The sequence below is a fragment of the Scleropages formosus genome, chromosome 21 (assembly GCF_900964775.1).
Source record: "Scleropages formosus chromosome 21, fSclFor1.1, whole genome shotgun sequence".
Taxonomy (NCBI): domain Eukaryota; kingdom Metazoa; phylum Chordata; class Actinopteri; order Osteoglossiformes; family Osteoglossidae; genus Scleropages; species Scleropages formosus.
The window spans coordinates 6736647-6757012 of NC_041826.1; the positions used below are offsets into that span (position 1 = coordinate 6736647).

Here is a 20366-nt window from a genome sequence, read left to right on the forward strand (position 1 = left end):
TATACGATGGCAATAAATCCACAGCCACAAAAAAAGCTAGACTGTTTGTTACAAGTATTGATTTTTTAAAAAAATGGAATACAATCACAAATAATTCCACCACCATATAACAGTATGGCACATAATAACATGGTTCATTTACAACTCCTTCATACAATAATTGCTTTACTTTTAAACGGCAGTCACTGTGAAGATCTCAAGAAATTGAAGTATTTTACCTAATTTAATACACCACGTGCCCTATATAGCTGCACAGCCTGACTCAAATAGCAACGGTACAGTACATTATTTTACCTCAAAAAACAAGGGGGAAAGAAAAAAACTTCAGCACTGTGTATTGAGTCCTACACAGATTCATTCCATTCAATAAATTCAGTAGAAAGATTAAAGATTTCTATGATGTGTGTCTACTACATATAAAAGTAAAGTAGTGAAGACATAGCATGGAGCAGGAGGAAATTTGCTGAACAACTTGTTATTAATTTGGCTGGTCAGAGCCAGAGCCAGGTAGTGACAACAAGCTGCTGCTAATTGAAGGTCACTGAACTGGGACATTAAAGCAGCTGGTTGGAGGGACTGGGAGCCACGGTGAGACAGCAGGAAGGCTCCCTGGTGCTTGTATTTTGATGACCAGATTCTGTTTTTTTTTTTTTTTTTTAATGCCTGAGTTAATAATTTTCTGAGTACTGACTAAAAGGGCCCAAACCCTCATTATTTCACTGGTTTTAGTGAACAAATCTTGGTTTGGGTGAAAACCTGCTGCCCTTAGACCTTGTCCTGTCCATGCATCCACCTCAGCACCACAGATGGCCACAATTATATAACCACAGTTTCAATGAATCTTTTGATAAAGATTGTAATAACTTATTTGTTGACTCTAACATAGTCTGTAAAAACTATGTGGGAGTCCAGAAGTAGTAATACTCGGATAACTTCATCTTCTTAGTAGATGCCCAGGTCTCACAGCACTGGTCTAGTTCTCCAGCTTGCTCTTGTTTGCCCTCTCCTAGTCCTTGATTAACCTTTAGTTTGTTTTGGTTGTTCTTGATAAAGCAACAAGGCCACAGGTCTGCGGTTTGGTGACAGCTCTTAACAATAACACTGGTTTTGGCAACTAAGTAAAAAAAGAATTTTAGACAGAGCTTAACTTCAGCCATTTATCTTTCGAAAGCCTCGGGACAATGTAGTACTGTGCCTTGCCTTAAGATAAGTACTGTATATTCACACCTGGAAAGTGGTAATGCAGCCTCTAGTCGTGGGTTGTTCTCTCCAAGCTACAGACTGCATATTATATTAATATTGTAAATATTACAAAAAATGAAAGCCTTCGTGTACGTGATCAGTAATGAAGGCTGGATAGGCAGGGGGTTTCAGGTTGACCTTGTGGAGTCCGTAGAAACTCCAAGTCTTGCACAGTTGAAGCTGCTGTGATAAGCAGATGACGTCATGCAGGTTCAAGAAAAGAGACTGTCGGATTTAAGCATGCTGGTCTCAGTGTCGTGGCAGCCTTTGCCATTCAAGTGTTCCATCTGGCCATCAATGCTGTAGCACCCCTGCACCTCAGTAATAGATGAGGCTGTGTAGGAGGCTGACCTCAGCGTGTCCGAGTGAGCAAAGCTGCTGCCGAACTGTATGCGATACTGATTCCAGTGTCTTCTTAAGACCCCTTGCACCTGGAAAGAGTGTGTGGCTTTAGAAACAGCTCATACTGCTACTTTCTCTAGTGGTCCTTAGAATAGACTGGACAGTTTATATGGAAGCAAAGACCATCAAATCTGCAAAGACCTGAGATTTTTTTTCTATTAACTTTTGATCTTGGGCACATCAGTTTCACTTTAGGAGAAGCCAGGAACATTTTAATGTCTTTCCTGGTTCCCACTCACAACCCACCACAGGGTTTGAAATTGCTATATTAATTGGTGACCTTTGTGGATTTTCCACAAATGCCTGTGGTATTAAAAAGTAATCCAATTAAAAAAACATAAAAGTAATCATGAGTGCATGGACTTCTGCCAGTTTCCTAATGATCTGTTGTTCCAATAAATTTTCAGAGCACTGATGGCTCTCATGCAATGCTTTGCGAGTTAAAACTCAGATATATGTAATGTTAAAAATAAACGTGGTCATATTGGAGGACAGAAATCTTACCTCTCCATTGAAAAAGCAGAAAATTGTCGCCACCAGAAGCCCCTAAAATAAATTGACAGCAAATGTCACTGTGCGGAGATGAATAGATCACCGTACTATTGTAGACCTAAAACAATTTTTAAAATTATTTTGTCAAGACCCTGTGCCATATTTGATTTCAGAGATCATTATGTGGTCATTGTGCTTTAAATTTAAAGGTGCTAATGTAGCTCGAACGAAGCGGCAGGCCTGACCAGCACAACCCAGATTTCACCTTACAGCACTACCCTTCTACAATTTCCACGCTGACCAAGACCTCAAAAACGGTGGCCCGGTACCCCCATAGACCACAAAAGGGCACACCATAACACAATACAGATTCTGAACACATCAAGAAGGGCTTGAAAAACATATAGAGTGATCTTTACTTCATCACAGGTGTGTGAAGAACATCACTTTGAAATATGTTTCACCATGGATGCAAATAACTGTTTCCACAAGTGGGTTACATAATTTTACACTGAATGCAGCCTGAACATAATCATGCTAGAAAAATGTTATCAATAATTGCTTTGAAAAAATAATATGCTCTTACCTGATAGTGCATTATTATGTGCATGACGTAATCATACACTTCCGAGGCAATCCGACCACGAGGTTTAACGGGTAAGAGGACATACTGTATCCCCAAAAGGGGAACCAGAATGAGAGTAGCTCGGACTGCCTTCATATACAAGCTTGACTCGGCCTGGTGGGTCACCTTTAGCTTAGTAATGAGCACACGTACAATATTCAGCAGGAAAAACAGATTCACCTGCCAGAGGAAGGTCAAAACGTTAAAAAAGTGTTGTTCCACAGGGTAAATAAAAGCCTGTTCAGATGCTTGTCTAATTTCTTCCTTTTGGTCGGAAATGGCTTCAGATAAAAGTACCACAAAAAAGTAATTCCACAAACTCTCCAACATGAAAAACAATTTTCTTTTTTTTTTAAAATATGTTCATAAGAGCCAAGATCAAATCAAAAAGTAGACCCACCCAGTAATTGCACATTACAAAACCAGAGTTGATAGCTGGGGCTGTCTGAAGCAGAACCAAGAAGCCCCCAAGGGGTGTTTCAAAAAGGATTCAATATGAGTGCAGGTCTGTGGGCTGCAATTTGTGGGCTGGTCAGAACTTTTGATTCAGTTCCACCCAGGGCAAACATTAGCCATACAAACAAAGGAAAACAGTTTACATCTGTTTACAGTGTGCATGAGTCTGAAACTGCAGACACTGAGGAAATTGACTAAAATTCTTTGAAACAACAATTACAAGCTTACCACCAGTGCAGCACAGATGGGACCATGGATAATGTACAGCAAAGAAGTATTAGAACTGATCCAGCAACTGTGGGTTTAAAAAACAAGTTTGAGTTTTTTTTTGTTTTTTTAAAATTGATGGGATGAGATGTGTAAATTGGTCTGGTTCTGTCGAGAAAGCTGCATTGACTTTGGCTCTCAGAGGCGTCAAAGGGGACTATTAAGTCAAACCCGAAGTGGTATAAGATAAAAAAGGCTCTCATGCAGTAATAAGCAGGGAGTCATGTAGGGCAGCTTCTGTTATGTTCTGCCACTTCAATAAATTGTTTTCAACAATTTCATAGCAGCACAGAAGTAAAAGCCTGAAAATGCACAAAATTTCATCTACAAATGTTAAAACTGTCCTACCCTAAATCTAAAAAACCAATCAAAAAGCAAACATACTTATCGTTATGGTAATAATGGCGGGCTATTGCATGTATGCAGGCTGGAATCATTGGAAATCCTGAAAAGAAGGGGGGGGGGGGGGGGCGGGGAGTTAAACATTTGATCACTACACAGAAAAAATAAAAACACCATCAAAGACAGCTGTTCACAACTTACCCCATCCAAGGAGATAATACCACATCAAGTGCTGCTTTTCCGCAAAAACAGCTACAACAATGAGCGTGTGCAGATAGATTCCTTCACACAGCATCCAGAAGTAGTTACAGCCAAAGAGGTACAGATGGATAAACTGTAGCACTTTACAGTTGGTCTAAATAAAGAAGAGAAAATACACATAAATGGTAATGTCAGATTATGTGGATCCATGGATGCAACACTGATTTATTTAACCAAATGAAACAGCAATGTTATTTTTAATACTGAGCTGCTACTCTGTCAATGCCAGTGCAATACATACAACGCTAATTTACGTAAACATTGTTGCACATACAGGGTTCTGCTGCACCAGCTCTTGGTTGTTGGCCACAACTGTCAGGAAAATGATAGTGACGACCGAGTTCAAAACAAAGGAAAAAAAAAGGTTTTTGTGCAGAGTGATCCTTTGGCAGCTTAAACTCCTGATAGGGAAAAATAAAAGGGGGCAACATTAGATTGATCCAACAATCTGGAATTTAATATTGTACGTTACATATCTTTAGGCTGATACAATATGCCAAACATCGTACTGAAAAGTGATGAGGTAAATGTAACGATTTCATTTGTATGTACTTACTTGAAATGGAAAAATATTCCCAGTGAGATTAACAAGGCAGTCAAGGACAAGCCATGACCGATTAGGGCCAAGTAGAGCAAATTCATTGCCGTCTGTAAGAAAACAGGACAAACCACAAGTGAGGCTGCGCTTCAATATGACGTAGAGCTAAGTATGCTTGGGTTTGGTGCGTTAAGAGCGGTCAGGTTCTTCCAATCAAATCAGCCCTTATTAATCTTAGAACTGCATCATGAGTAACTGTTCCCACCGGCGAACCCACCATTCTTCCTTCATTTGTATGTTCATTACACCTGGTGAAATTTGTCCATGTTCTGTTGCTCTCCGGATGTAAAAACCAGTGTCCGTTGGTAGTGCAAATCTTTGTCACTTTTTCTGTTGGCAAAAAATATAAAATGTGTGTAACTATAAAGCCTCCATTATATTGCTCTAGCCAGCGCTGGCTGTGGTTTAGGTAACAGGTTGATACAGGTTTGGAGATCACTAAAGATGCAAATCTCTATCAAAATGGTCAGTACCAGCCTGATTTATTTAGATATCCGGTGGTAAAACATCTAGCTAAGGGTCAGTTTCTCACTGCAAATTTATGCTATCAACAGCACTGGCTACAAAACACTCCACAACCCCCAAATTTCTCACACACACACACTTTCTCAGTTAAATAGAATTCCCTTTCCAGCATAACATTAGCCTTCAAAACATGGCAAGCGAAAAAAAAAAAATCATACAGTATGTGAATGAGCAGAGCAGCCCGCTGTTTTTGAACGCTTAACCCCAGGTGAAAAACAGAAACCACTGGGAAAGTAAAGTAAATGGCATGTTAAGAGAGCAGAACTATGAAACTAGTCACACTAAGAGAAAGAAACAAGGAGTAGGCCTTGAGTTGTAGGTCGCTCCAAAGAGATGGGTGACTCACCATTAGGGTCAAAGTCCTGGAAGTAGTCAGGGCAGTGCTGCTCGGCGGTGACCCCAGCCTTAGTGTCTTCCCAACAAAGCCAGCCATCCCAGGTCCTGTTGCAGGTGAGGCCTGGTGGGAGGTCACAGCACACTAGATAGGTAGGTCACTCTGTTGGGCTTGGATGAAGAACTATGGCGCTCTACCAACAGTCCTAATGGACTACTTTCCGGTTCTACACAGAAAGCCTGGCAGACCCTCCCACCCACCTGGCCTTTGGGTTCAGAACTTCTGCACGCAAGGATATGACTCACAACCATAAATTATGTTTCATTTTATTCTTCTACCTTGAATCAACACACAGAGCTGTTCTGGCATAGAAAATTGTGTGGCTGCTGCTTTCATCAATACTTCATGATCACATAAAGAACATTTACTAATTCTTTCAGTGCCTCTGGTTCCATTTTCCTGACATTTTTCTCCAAAGTGTCAAACATTGTTAAGATACTTACAATGATTCGTTGATACAGCTGGATAATTTTTACTGTGTGACTTTCTTTATGGAGCTTTATCATAGTGAAACTCAATCACAGGTTTTGTACAAAGTGGTATATGGTGGGTGTATGTGTCAAGGGCTGCATCTGTATGAAATCAAACACAGACTCACATGCTTTGATAGATAAAAATGTTTTTGGAAACCCTGCCGACAAGCTAGGACTGCAAAAAAAAAAAAAAACTTGTCGACCCGAATCTGGTGTTTGTCAAATTAAAGCGCGATCACTACATTCATGTTTGATCTAATACCATTAGTAATTCATGCAGCTCATGTCAACAGAGAGATTTTAGAGAGCTGCTTTACAAAATGTGATAGAGTGCTTCTCCTGCAGACAAAATTTGTAGGAAGATGATATCAGATTAGCTTTAACAGCTTTTCTAGGAAATTAAACAGCCACTTTCTAGGCAACAGTCATTGCTTTTGTCAAAAATGTCCATTATTTGTACAGGCAACTCAAAATTTATGCAGACAGCTGGTAGTGTAGTGGTTAGAGCATCATCAGCTAAATGAATAAATGTAAATTAAGGGACTGACATGGAACATAAAGCCAAAAACCCCATCTAACTCGTTCAGCAAATAAAGTTTGAGATATACTACCATAATCCACGCAAAGAATAGCTCAAATATTAATCATTCATCCAAATTTGATAACCACTTGTCCAATGCTGGGTCATGGTGGTCCAGAGCCTACCCCAGAAGTATAGGGCAGAAGGCAAGGTATGCCCTGTACGGGGCACCAACTTATTTCAGGGCAGTCACGCATTCACTCATGTTTTACAACTTACTTTTTAGTTATTCATTAACCTGAAACACACGTCTTTTGAGAGCGGGAAGAAACCGGAGCACCCAGCACTAACACACGTGAACACGGGGAGAGCATGAGAACTTCACACAAACTGAGAAGGATTTGATCTCGCATCCAAATCCACAACCCACGTGCTGACAGACACCAGCACTTACCCACTGCATCACTGTGATACCGCAATAACGAACATGTTCATGAAAAAATAAATCGGAAACAGCAAAACATAAAACATCAGTATACACTATTTGTATGAATAATAGAGACAATTAGAATATGTGGGATGTATTAAGGCTACTTGGGTTACCATGAGTCACCCAGGAGAGATTTGATGTGTGTTCGGTAGCTAGCCAAGCTGACATGCAGTGCGTATGGAAATGACAGTCATGAGCAGAAATCCATTTTTGAATGTTTTTTCCCTTCAAAAAAGCCCATGTAATCTGAGGCACACACACACACACACATTTTCAGAACCGCTTGTCCCATACAGGGTCACGGGGAACCGGAGCCTACCCGGTAACACAGGGCATAAGGCCGGAGGGGGAGGGGACACACCCAGGACGGGACGCCAGTCCGTCGCAAGGCACCCCAAGCGGGACTCAAACCCCAGACCCACCGGAGAGCAGGACTACGGTCCAACCCACTGCGCCACCGCACCCCCTAATTTGAGGCAATGCAAGTCAATTGCAATAATGCTGCACTGTATTAGCTTAAAAGCAGAATTAAATACACAAGAAAGACAATATGTGATATAGATCATAATGTATATCAGGTCAGTGGGGCCCTTCTAATTATGTATGAGACATTCATTAAAGGAATATGAATTGTCATCAAAATGATCCGAGAGGGCTTAGAAATGGTTAATAAAACTATACTTGCCATTTTCGCCCAATAAATTGCTGCCCCGTAGTTTCTGAGCATGGATGTAGAGGGTACCTAAATAAATCCCAGTGACCTTCACACATCCTCCTTTGAAACGACTGCTTTTTTAAGGTACGATTTGTCTGAAAAGATGTTTCACGGAGACACTGTGGCCTTTCGCTTTGTGGCATGCTGCTCCCTGCACAGAACTCTGAAATGACTGCCTGCCGTCCGTTACCTTTTCGTTTTTGATCAGTATCTTTCATGATTTTCTGATAGCACTCAAACTGTGCAGTGACTATCTTGTTCCTGGTGACTCCGATGTCATGGTACACATTCTGCGGCTTTTGCTCCTCTGTTTCATTCACATCTGGGCTGGCGGCAACAAAAAGCTGTTTTTGGGAGGAACAGGAAAAAAAAAGAGCAACATGAATTAGGAAGGCAGAGAAACACCAGCTGTGATGACATTGAATTAAAATGTTAATACATATTTTCTTTATAATTCACATTTTCTTTGACACATGGCCTGCTGTGAATGTGATTAATGTGAAATTAGCGTTATTTTTACTGTTATAATTATCTCAGCTCTTCAGCAGGACTTCACTGCCACACTGTAAATAAACTACCGAAGCTGAGATTGATTACACTGTGCAATTTGTAATGTGCAATTCATTAAGCGTACTTGACGAACGCAAATACATATTAGACTTATGAGAAATGCATGGAACACATTTTCTGTGTCATTAAAAGTTTTCAAGCCCTTAATTTTAGGCATGAAATGTTCTTTAACATAAACACTCATACCTTGGACACAAAGCATAGGAGCAGAAGGGAGGTAGTCTGGCGTCCGTTCATCTTTGCGTCTCAGTCGTCACAACTAAGAACTCTGTTGTGAAACTGTACAGAGAGCATACACAAAACCATTGAAGCAAATATATCAAAATAAGAATTCCTTCAAACACTGTGCATGAGGCTCATGCTTTAGACCATGAGAGGCCTAGCACGAGGCAGAGGTGGTCAAATTGGCATGAAGACAGTAGGTTCTCAAGAACAAAAAAGGTTTATTATCACAATCTATCTAAATCAGTTGGGGAACAAACAACTAATAACTGAAGCAAGCACAAAAGCAACAGAAAAAAGGCCCGTACATCACAAAATAGGGCCCACCCCCAGGAGCACTCCTACTCCCTGCTAACACTATACCAGAAGTCTCTTCTAGTTCTCTTTTAACTCCCCAGACAAGCTGCTAAAGAGTTCTTGTTGATGTCCTCCCAGTTGCTGGCAGCTGGTTGTCATTTTCGTGTTTAGGCAGGGCAGGCAATGGAGGAGCTGTCAATCGCCACAAGTCCCACCCCCTTCCCTTGCTGCATCACCCACCACCTCACATTTCTCACATACACACACCTGGGTTTACAAATAATTCATAATTCTCAGCACAAATCTGATTTTTTCACAATTTTGAAATAACATGGCAAGTCACCCTTTGTTTCAATATATTGATCACCACCAGTAATTTTATGCTTGTAAACTGCTTAAAATCCATTTGACATATTTGTTTTTTCTTAGGGGGGTGCAGTGGGTTGGAATGGATCCTGCTCTCTGGTGGGTCTGGGGTTTGAGTCCTGCTTGGGGCGCCTTGCAACAGACTAGTGTCTTGTCCTGGGTGTGCCCCCTCCCCCTCCAGCCTTACACCCTGTGTTGCCTGGTTAGGCTCTGGCTCCCCGCAACTCCGAATAGAACAAACGGTTCTGTGTGTGTGTGTGTGTGTGTGTGTGTGTGTGTGTGTATTTTCTTAGGCCCTAGCATCCATCTTCCATACACTAAGTAACGCTACACAGAAGCTCAATTACAGCAAACACAAATAGCACAAGTACACACACAGACACAGGTAAACAGCAGTATGACAACAATAACACACAATAACCGTACATAGGGCAAATATGCAATCATCACGCAGAACAATGGATCACAACAAAAAAAAAAAAACACGAATATGGTACGTACACAAAAAAGCCCTTGAAGTTTAACGGTTCTAGGAGTATCTGTACCTACTGTACACTGTGCTTCAGACCTGATTCCTTACATGATGATCATGCCTTGAAATTTACAAAGTTAAACTGTAAAGTTTACTACTGTCAAGCACACTGTCTGGGGCTATGACGCTGTTGCTGAAGTCTACTTTTTGGAAAATGAAATCCCATAATACTATGCCCTTGTCCTGAAGTTACAACAATGCATGTGCTTGTTTTAAAACAGTAGGAAGAGTGGTTTTCGTCCCCATTACATTTAGTTGGACAATACAAGCTGATCCATGATTGTCAGTTGAAATTCTCAAATGTAATACTGAAAGTCAGAGTTTTTTAAAGACCATCAGGTCTTCGAAATGATCCCTGCTTAATTTCACAGGGATGTCAACTGAGAATTTGAATTAGTACAGTGTTAGCAGCACTTAAAGAAAAAACATGAAACAATTTCTGTATTTTATGTGTACAAACACCTTTCTGGTTCTGCCAATGATATATTTAAAATAAGGTACCAATAAGGAAATTCACTGATCTACTAAATACAACAATCTCAAAGTTGTATATTTTACTGGCCTGGAAATGAATATTGGTTTTTCATACATAGTCAATACATGATTTAGACTATATTAAAAAACAAAAAAATGTATTATATTAAATTAAAATAAATATTTTTTTAAGAAATCTGGATGCCAGGATGAGTGCTACTGATGCAGTCACTGTTTGACTTGTCGAGAAATTATTCAGCATTAAAAGCTCCCTAAAGCCAGATGTAGGGGTCTTTGGGGACTGATGGTCATTGCACCCACTGTTTTTCCCAAAAGAGTAGTTAACAACAAGGTTGTAAAGTCACGAAACACTATGTGAGTCCAAGTCTGTCTGAGTCCATGAGGGATATGCAGTAAAAGGCAACTGTAAAGTGCAGATTAAAAATAGATGAACTAGGAGCAATGAAAGAGCCATCTGGGGAAAAACTGAAATATTACATCTAATGAGCTTAAACTTTTTCTCTTTGTTTATTAGTTTTTCTTGCTGGATATTCATTGTGGCACTGCGGCTGCTATGGTGACAATCCCCTCCCCCCCCCCCCCACAAATAACATACCAAAGCAGAGCTCAGAGATAAAACTAATGTATGAAACAGCAGATCGGATTTAAGCTGTGGGAGAGGGTCTATGATGTTCATCACCGCTTCAGTTTCGGTAGCATTTACCCCCAGCCATGCTCAACTAAAATAAATTAAGTTTTGCACAGATTTGCAAGTAAAAAATAAAGAACAAATGGAAGACATGTGACTTCTTCATGCATAAGATTTAAATGTAAGCCAGTATGGTGCAAAATCTCCGCCATAGTTGAAGCTGTCGCAACATCAATCAGCTCCATCATGAATCGGATGTTGAGTCAAACTCAGCAGAAGCATTAAATTTGCAGTAATGGTGGAACAGAGCCGGGGGGGGGAGGTGGGGCACAGTAAATGCTGTGAGTAGATGAAGAGTGCAGTACAGCGTCGCTCTGCACAAGGTCAGCATCATCTTTACAGCTGAGAGTTGTGGAAGCTGGTCGCGATATGCAGAGCAGCTGCTGACGCCTGCGACCATCCAGAGTGCAGCCTCTGGTGAAGTCCATTGTCTCCAAAGGAGTGTTGTCAACATCCTACAGCACCACAGGATGTTAGCACTCTGTCCCTTTCCAGTTCCTCTTCAAATTTTGGAAACATGTTTTTCTGCTCGGGGGAGGGGCAATTGCATTATACCATCCTTCACAATGCGATTTAGGTGTAATTTCGCTTGTCACTCAAATGCCCATCGCACACAGCCAAACTAAAGACACCAGTGTAAACATCCTACAGATAAGGCAGAAACTGGCACACAAAATGTTCGAGCCCGTGGCACTGCTACGGCTGCAGCCAGATAAGGTTTGTGTACTGATGGAATACTTGGATAACTTATCTTAATTGGCAAAGGGGAAAATGCACCATGGTAAACAGGAGCCCTTTCCCAGGGAAACAACTTACTGCAAGTTGTATCTCTTGAGGTCACAGCAGTAACCAACATGCAGCTTTTTACTTTATCTCATTTCATTTATCTGCAGCTTGACAGAACTGGGTTGTAAAAATATAGAAACATAATCAATATTCTGGGAAAACGCAAATACACACCAGAATACAACAACTCAAAGGTAAAAGGTTATAACAGCTGGCAAGGATGGTCACACAGCCCTATCCAAGAAGATCCAAAATAGCGGCCAAGTCTTTCAGAGTTCATTCAAATTACCCCACAGATCCAGTACAGGCTTTTCTTTCGACACTTCGGTCAACCAGATATTTGCCTTTCGAAAGCGGCACAGTGGAAGCTCCACACAGATCGCTTTAACACTGCCGTCACATTTATTATGGTGCAGAGATTTAGACCATGTCATTTAAAAGATGCTCTTAAATTAATTTCATAGTGAAAGTACAATAGGGTGCAGTGGCACGGCAGGTTTGGCACGATCCTGCTCTCCGGTGGGTCTAGAGTTCAAGTCCCGCTTGGGGTGCCTTGCGACAGACTGGTGTCCCATCCTGGGTGTGTCCCCTCCCCCTTCAGCCTTGCACCCTGTGTTGCTGGGTTAGGCTCCGGTTCACCGTGACCCTACTTGGGACAAGCGGTTTCAGACAATGTGTGTGTGTAAAAGAACAAAATTATTTCACACTGATAGTGCTGGTTAAATTCATAAATGACACACTAACATCAGATACATGGTGGTGTAATGGCTTTGGACATGCCCCTGCTAAAAATAATGCATGTTTGTAACAGTCGCCCCTGGTGTTATCTGTGGCAGGGCAATCATGTCGGCAGGTGAATTTCCGCACGCCGGCCTGAATGGGCACAGGGAATGCGCTATGCCAGTAATGGACTGCAACAGGTGCAGCGGCACACATGCGTTCGCAGCTGTCTCGTGGCACCTGAGTGGGGGCGCACCGCTTTTCACCACGGAGACGCGCTCACACAGGCCACAGAGGCTTCCGCCTTTTCATGCACAGCATCTATCTTTATTTTTTGCGAGGAGAGCATTTAATGGGCACAGGTATGGACATTTTAGGCCTCGGGAAAAGGTATGTAAACTAAACTTAAGAGTAAAGCCAGAGATTTGTCTTAACAGTAAAAGGCATGCCTTGTCCTACACTTCAGATCAGTGTAAAAACACTCTTAACATTACAGTGGGTAGTGTAGTGGTTAGCGCTTCTGCCTTTGGACCCAACATCTCCAGCTGGAGTGTCCTTGAGTAAGGTACTTACCCTAAAATTGCTCCACTAAAATTACCCAGCTGTATAAATCAGTGTAAATAGCTTGACACTAAGTTGCTTTCGTGTAAAGTGTCAGATAAACGTAAAAACCAGTGTGTGGTGCGAATGAGCCTGTTTATTTGTTCTTCTGAAGATATGGCATTGTTGCACAAATACGACTGTCTCTAGAGGAAACTTTCAAGGCACGAATCAAACTTCTCATTTGTCTTTTTTTTTAATGTGGTCACAGAAACGTTGCTAGGCCACACGCACAACCTCATGCCGCCTGCCCCACTGCCTTGGGCGGCAATCATGGGCGTAGGGTTTGAAAGAAAATTAAAACCCTGCCATTCAGACGTCACGGACGATGGATTCGATGCGGCACCGGAGGGCTGAGGATTAGCTGGCTTGACCCAGACGAGCTCTTCGCCGAACCCTGCGGGAGCAGCGGCGACATCAGCCATCAGAAAAAGCAGCCTGGTGCTCTCAATGACAGATCCATATGGCTGCATTTTCCTCCGGACACTCGCTCGTTCCGAAGCCCATCGCCGGCCCTCGTAAATGTGAGCGCATCATCGAGAACCCATACCTGCCGTTGTGCTGCAGACTGACAGCCAAACAAAACGGAGGCATTTCAGGAAAGGGGATCTCCATGGCAATGCTGAACACGACAGTAATTATTTCTATTGAATGTTCCACCGTAAAGCTTCCATTTAAGTAGCGCTGAAACAGCGCGGCATGAGTTCTTTGAAGAGGTGGCGGTAATTTATGGTGTTTTCTGCATCTGAGCCACTCAACAGTTATGGGTGTTGATGAGAAAACGGTTTAAAGTAAGTTGATTTTTTTATTCTGAGAAATTCCTTCCCCCCGCCCTACCCTCACTCGCACGCTTTTGAGGGTCTTGAATAGAGAGTCGCAGAGAGGTGGTGTCCAGCCTGGAGGCCGTGGGTGGGAATGTTAACTTCTTCACAGAGCAACTTTCAACAAAGACAACCTTAAAAAGCTGAGAAGCCGAGGAGAAACTACGAACCGCAAAAAGTAACAGCTGTGCCATAGTTCATGCCCACGTTGGGGGAACGGAAACGATCTATTAACACTTAGCTAAATAATAGGATAAAAAAACATTTCCCAGCTTTTCGAATGAGTCCACAGATTAAATATTTTATCAGCTATGTGCTCAATGTTCTAAACGGTCTTTCGCTGCACCTGAAAGAAAAGAAATGGACCATCCAATAAATCTTGAGTTAGACTGCAACCAGATGTATTGTTGTTTCTACATTAAATGCAAGAATTTTAATGAGAACATTCTGTGCACCAGCGGAAACCTGCAAATCGATATGAAACATGAGCAGAAGCATGCTAACCATGGAATTCATTGAGGTTTATAAAGATTAACTGCAACAACAGATTTTGCTGCATTCTGAGTGACGTTCGAAACGAGTTGAGCCCTGGCTAAAGAAACATTAAATAAATTTTTTTAAAAAAGTGGCCTCGACTATCTAAATTTTTGCGCTGAGTCATGTAATTTAAAAGGACACCACAGATCGGAGATCTTCTGGCACAGTCTGTCTTTTAGCACAAAAGGAAGAAACAACTTTTTTCCCCTCCACAATGAATGTCACCTTTCCATGGAAATTAACAATTAATGACAAGGTCTGTGGTTTGTTTGATGCTAACCTCAAATAGCTGTGGGCTTTGGCTCTACCAGCCGTACAGGATATCTCAGCTGTTGTTTCCGGAATGGCTCATGCATCCGACAACCAGGGTATTTTCAGACCGCATCATACCTCCCTCAGGATTCTAACAGCAATTCATCCAATACAGAGAAATACGCATTGCGCATCATGGCCCAAAAATATTTGGAACTCAATTTGCTGAAGCTGAACACACGAATATTTAGATTTATTCATTTAGCTAACGCTTTTCTCCAAAGCAGCTTACAATATTAAGCCACCTACAATTATTTACTGATTTACACAGCTGGGTAATTTTACTGGAGTAATTTACACTAAGTACCTTACTTGAGGGTACTACAGCTAGAGATGGGATTCAAACCTGCAACCTCTGGGGCCAAAAGTAACAGCTCTAATCACTATGTTACCATCTAGCTCTATTACAGCCCCTAAATATTGGGGGACATTGGGTTTGTCTGAATATTTGAAGTATAGCTATGATGAATGGTGCACACATGACACGTTAGCAGGCCGTATTCTTTTTTATCGATACACAACTAACAAAATGCAAGTGCAGAGGAAGAGAACTTGGAACCTGACGAGAGAGGCAATCTAATCAGAACACTTGAGGTCTTATTTTTTTAAACTTAAAAGGTTACATCCTTTTTTTTTTTTTTTTTTCTTTTTCTTGTAGGCTATTCAGCACAACCCTATGCTGACAACACACACACACACACACACACACCATTCTGATGCACGCAACTGCCGTAAAAATACTCACTGGGGATGCCGGCAAAATAGCGTTCAGGAACACAACCATATCCATTTCCGTCGCCTCCTGCCCTCCATCGACTTGGCGCGGGGCTCGTGCTACAGTCTTTTCTGAGATTCAGTTTTAATCCAGCTGGATGCCTGCGATCCCAGAGGCTCTCAGCGGGGCTCCCACTGGCCTCTGGCACTACGGAAATAACCCCTCAAGTCAGATCAGATTCATGGCTGTTTTTAGCCAGCTCAAAAAAAAAAGAAAGAAGAAGAACAAGGAGAGGGCACGTGAAAGTCCCTGAACTTGAACTCCAGCACTGACTGGGACTCGCACAATATTAGCAATTTCTAAAAACGTTACTTGAAGTGTAAGCCACGCTGGAACAAACACCAGGTTACACTGCATTACATTGTTTGTTGGGTTACTGAGATGATCCTGAATGATAGATTATATTCTTCACTATTGCACTGTATCATATGAAATTACTACAGTGAATGGTAAAATAGTTTGAAACCAAGGCCAACGTGCTGTAACAAGCCAGCTTGTGCTCAGCCCCACCAGGTGACTTCGAACCCAGAATTTTTACAGTGCAGGTTTTCATTCCCTGTTTCATTAAAGGGGTGAATATAGTAACCCCTTGAACTGACTATGCAAAAATTACAGTAATTTCAAATAGAGAAAGCAAAAAAGATATATGCATGAAATAAATTATACTGAAGACAAAGATCGCTGAAATTCTGCAGATATTGTATTGTATCACATTACTTACATTATTCATTTTATTTTGGGTTTTCTGTTTCCGATGAACAGAGCCTGTCTAACAGCCTGTCAGCATTTAAAGTTCAGTCAAATTAGAATATGAGCAAAATATCATCTAGGCTGATATATAATGTAAGAATAAAACAGTGGCTGCCATCTCCATGTGCCCAAACTCAAGTAATATATAGCCCTTAAACCTGGAGAGCAGCATGAGATGGTGACTCTTTGTGTGACACTCAATGATTTGGAGGAATTTTGGGTCCTGTGACACCTGTGAAATGGTGGAGAATTTCCCTTTACATCTCATAATGCTAGCCGTATCCACAACATGTGCTGCGCAAAAACAATTTAGTGTAAATTAGCAGACACAAACTGTTTTCCACCATCACTGCATCCAGTCAAGAAACCTTAAAATCTATGCCCTCTTGCTTGTTGCAAAAAAAAAGGCCTCATAGCATTAAAATATAAATAATTCTACATTTGCATTCAAGCAAGGACATGCTTCATGATGCCATAATTAAATGAGTGCATAGTATCATGTTTGTGGATTATGCCGAGCTGTGGTGGTGCAGGTGGCAAGATAATGGATATGCCAATGTGCTCAAACAGAAGGATTTTTATAGCATGCGATGCATATTAATGGAGGAATATATGTGGAAAAAAATGGCACTGTGGCTGGAAGAGAGATTGGAAGACTAAACAAGACTTTGGCTAAGCTTTCAAAGCAATTAAAAGGCAACAGATGGTAAAACACCACATTACACTGCTAATTCTATAAGCGATTGTGTAGGTCACTCTCGTCGTGCTTCTCAATTTGGCACTGACCCATTGTTTTAACTGTACGCAAACATATTTGGGCAAAATAGCCTGTGTAAAGATGTTCGAGCTCCTGATGTTTGCACACTGCACTGTCTGCTCAACACTTTGGTTGGCAACACTGCGCTGGGAAGTGGTTCAAAAAAACTGCGGGTCTGGGTACGTAATGTAAGTATATTAATTTATAAAAAGCTAAGCCAGTTTCTCTGCACTGAATAAATTCAAGACGTACTTGTAAGACACAGATAAAAATGTTTGGTCTGGTTTTGCAGAGAAACGTCCCCTTCGTTGAACAGAGCACCACTGAAAAAAGTAACCCAATACAATACACGTAAGGAAGAGATGATGAACAGTTCAAAACCTGCAGGCTCATTCTCCGGTGTCCTATTGTTAGCGCAGGACACCGCTGTCGAACAGGGTTCTGTGCCATGGTAACTGCAGCACTTCTTCACGCTACGCTGCCATGACGCCGGAACGCTTCCTTCCACAGGCTCCTAATATTTCCCTCATATCAATCAGAGACGGTTCAAGCTTGCATATGTAAACAAACTAATAATAATAATAATAATAGTAATAATAATGAGAAGAAGAATAACAAAGTAAGGGAAACGACAGAAGAATTATGTGGCTTACTCTTGCACTGCTTGCTCACACAGTATATTTGAGGGGTTTACAAAAATGCCAAAGCATATATGTGCTACATGGACCTAAGAGATCTGAAAATGTATATATATTCTTTTTTTTTTCCCCCAACAGTGCTCAGTCCCTTAACAGACCTGAAATACTGTATGACAACAGGATACATGGTGTTTTCCTGGGGAAAAAAATGACAGTAAGATATTACGTAAAATGCATTTGGAGGAGTGTGGATGCACTCTTTGAATTTCTCTTCTCCCCTGGCTATCCTGCGCTTCACTTACCAATCTGAATAAGTCATGTTGGCCGAACCAGCTTGGCAATGAGAACTAGGTGAACTCAAAGGCTGCGGAATCAAATGACCACAGTGCTACCAAACAGCAGTTTGCCAAGTAGCCCTACAAATATTTACATTACTTACACAACTACACAAACCCTGCATAACATCACACAGCAAAACAAACAATGCAGAAGTAGGGGTTTCTAGAGTAATGCAGGGTTTGTAGGGTTCTTAGGGTTATGTAAGGTTATGTAGGGTTTGTAGGCTAATGTAAGGTTATGTAGGGTTTGTAGCGTAATGTAAGGTTATGTAGGGTTTGTTGGGTTATGTGGGGTTTGTAGGGTTATATAAGGTTATGTAGGGTTAGTAGGGTTAGAAGGGTTAGGATTATATAGACTGGTATAGAGTTATGTAGGGTTCAAAGGAATTTGTAGGGTTTGTGTCATTTTCTAGGTTTCATTTCGAAGTGACCCAAACCCTAGAAAACTCAACATTCTCCACAAACCCTACAAAACCCAACAAAGCCTAACTAAACAAACCCTACTTAACGTTAAGCCTCGAAAGCCCTATAAACCCAACAAAAACCCACAAACCCAACACAATCCTACAGATGATGCTACGTTACCGCAGAAAACACTAGAAACCACACATGATGATAACCTGCTCACTGACACATGCAGTCATAGCTAGGGGCTCCCATTGAAATGAACTGCCTTTCGCCCTATATTTGCCCTGCTTATGAAATATGATTATGAAAAGGAGAATTTATTGTGCTCGAACACACACACACAGGAGCAAAACTCTAGAGCGTTCAGTGAAGACACATGTGTGACGTGACTACGTCTTATTTTGATGACAGAAGTTACTGGAGTTCGACGGCAAAACAATGAATGACAGAACAATATAATTATTATACTACTACACACAGTCACACACACACACACCGAAACACCCCATAGTACTAGTCTGTATTGCTGAAAGCACCAATGCGCAAACTGGCAAGCGTGTAACTGTAAATCTTAACCGCTCGTTATTTTATCTTGAACTCTGCTGCGTTGACAAACACAACAAAATGTATATTATATAAGATTATGTAACATGATTAGATGAAGCACGAGCCAGACTGAATGGATTCCAGCGCTCGGCGAACCAGACGATGGCGAGGAGAGGGTCTAGTATCGGGGGTTTCTGTCACCCCCGTGAGTGACGGCTTCAAGAGTGTCACCGAGCGACCAGCAGCTCCCCGCCCCCCCCCCCGTCCGTGACTGACTGTCCCCTGCCCTGTCCCCCCCCCCCCCGAGCCACGGAAACGTCCAGCTAAACTATCTTACCTGCAGAAGGAGCGTCCGCTCGCGCGCGAACTCCACCGCAGCCTCCGTGCGCTTTTCCCGCGGTTTGCGCGAAGCCTCAGCGGAGGAGCGAGCCGATGCGATCCGAGACGTCGCGCGCGCGCTGTGAGCGGGGCTCGAGCCGCTGTCACTCTGCAAACGCTCGCGCGCCGCCGCTTCCTCTTACATCACTAATTACCCCGCCTCGGGGCAGCGCCGTCCTCCCCCGGTCACACGCAAGCTGCGCCGCGACGACGACGGCACCGAGCGCAGCTCCTCATGTCGCAAAGAGAAAAATCAGTCTGCTGATAAGGACGCCTTCTTATATGTTGCTGCTATATATTGTTCACCGTTAATCACTTTTATCGCGATGTAAGCAGCCCTCAGACAGTAAGTGCGCGAGGACGGAGCTTACTCTGTGTGTGTGTGTGTGTGTGTGTGGTAATAAATAATGAAGCAGTACATGAACCGTTCTGTCCTGACCTGTGTGGCTGTCACAGCCGCTGTGTGTGTGTGTTTCACACGCCTGAGTTGTCAGTCCTAGTTTTTATCATCCACCAATTCCCTTTAAAATTACCTATTTTAAGATGTCAATGTCCACTTTTGCCCTCATAGAGCACCGTTTGCCGGATCGGACGCCGCTACGCTGCGTGGTCCTGCGCTGTCGGTGAACGAACACGGCTCGCTGCAGAGACGCGTCCGTCGCCCGCTTTCAGCAGCGACTCTCTCCTCGCCAACACCGCCATCGTGCGTTCGCTTCATGTAACTACAACGAGGCGCTCCACCGGCAGCGCCAGCATCACCGAAGTGCTTTAACATCCATTCTGTCAGCAGAAGCTTTTCTCCAAAGCGACGTACAGTGCGGAGTACACTCTTTCAAAGTCCCTGGAGTGAAGCACCCATCTGTACTGCGGAGTACTGTAACGCACGCACAATAAGGGCAGTTTAGGGTCACCAGTTCACCTGAAACACGTCTCTGGACTGTGGGAGGTAACCAGAGCACCTAGGGTGGGCTTTAAACCCACGTGCCGATGCACGTGTTCGGATGCTGTGAGGCGCCCACACCGTCCGA

At 42.4% G+C, this 20366-nt stretch overlaps 1 protein-coding gene across 1 annotated transcript; it reads right to left on the reverse strand.

Annotated features, from left to right (window-relative positions):
* Positions 1-619: 619 nt before the first annotated feature.
* On the reverse strand, positions 620-19461 carry calcrla (calcitonin receptor-like a). Its single transcript, XM_029247259.1, has 13 exons — positions 19298-19461; positions 8559-8651; positions 7993-8146; positions 5557-5667; positions 4903-5015; positions 4644-4735; positions 4362-4488; positions 4028-4181; positions 3869-3929; positions 3446-3512; positions 2723-2941; positions 2149-2190; positions 620-1673 (listed from the first exon to the last, which is right to left on the reverse strand). Exons 2-13 carry the CDS (start codon positions 8607-8609, stop codon positions 1455-1457), a joined length of 1410 nt encoding a protein of 469 aa, XP_029103092.1. The 5' UTR covers positions 8610-8651; positions 19298-19461; the 3' UTR covers positions 620-1454.
* Between the last annotated feature and the right edge of the window lie 905 nt (positions 19462-20366).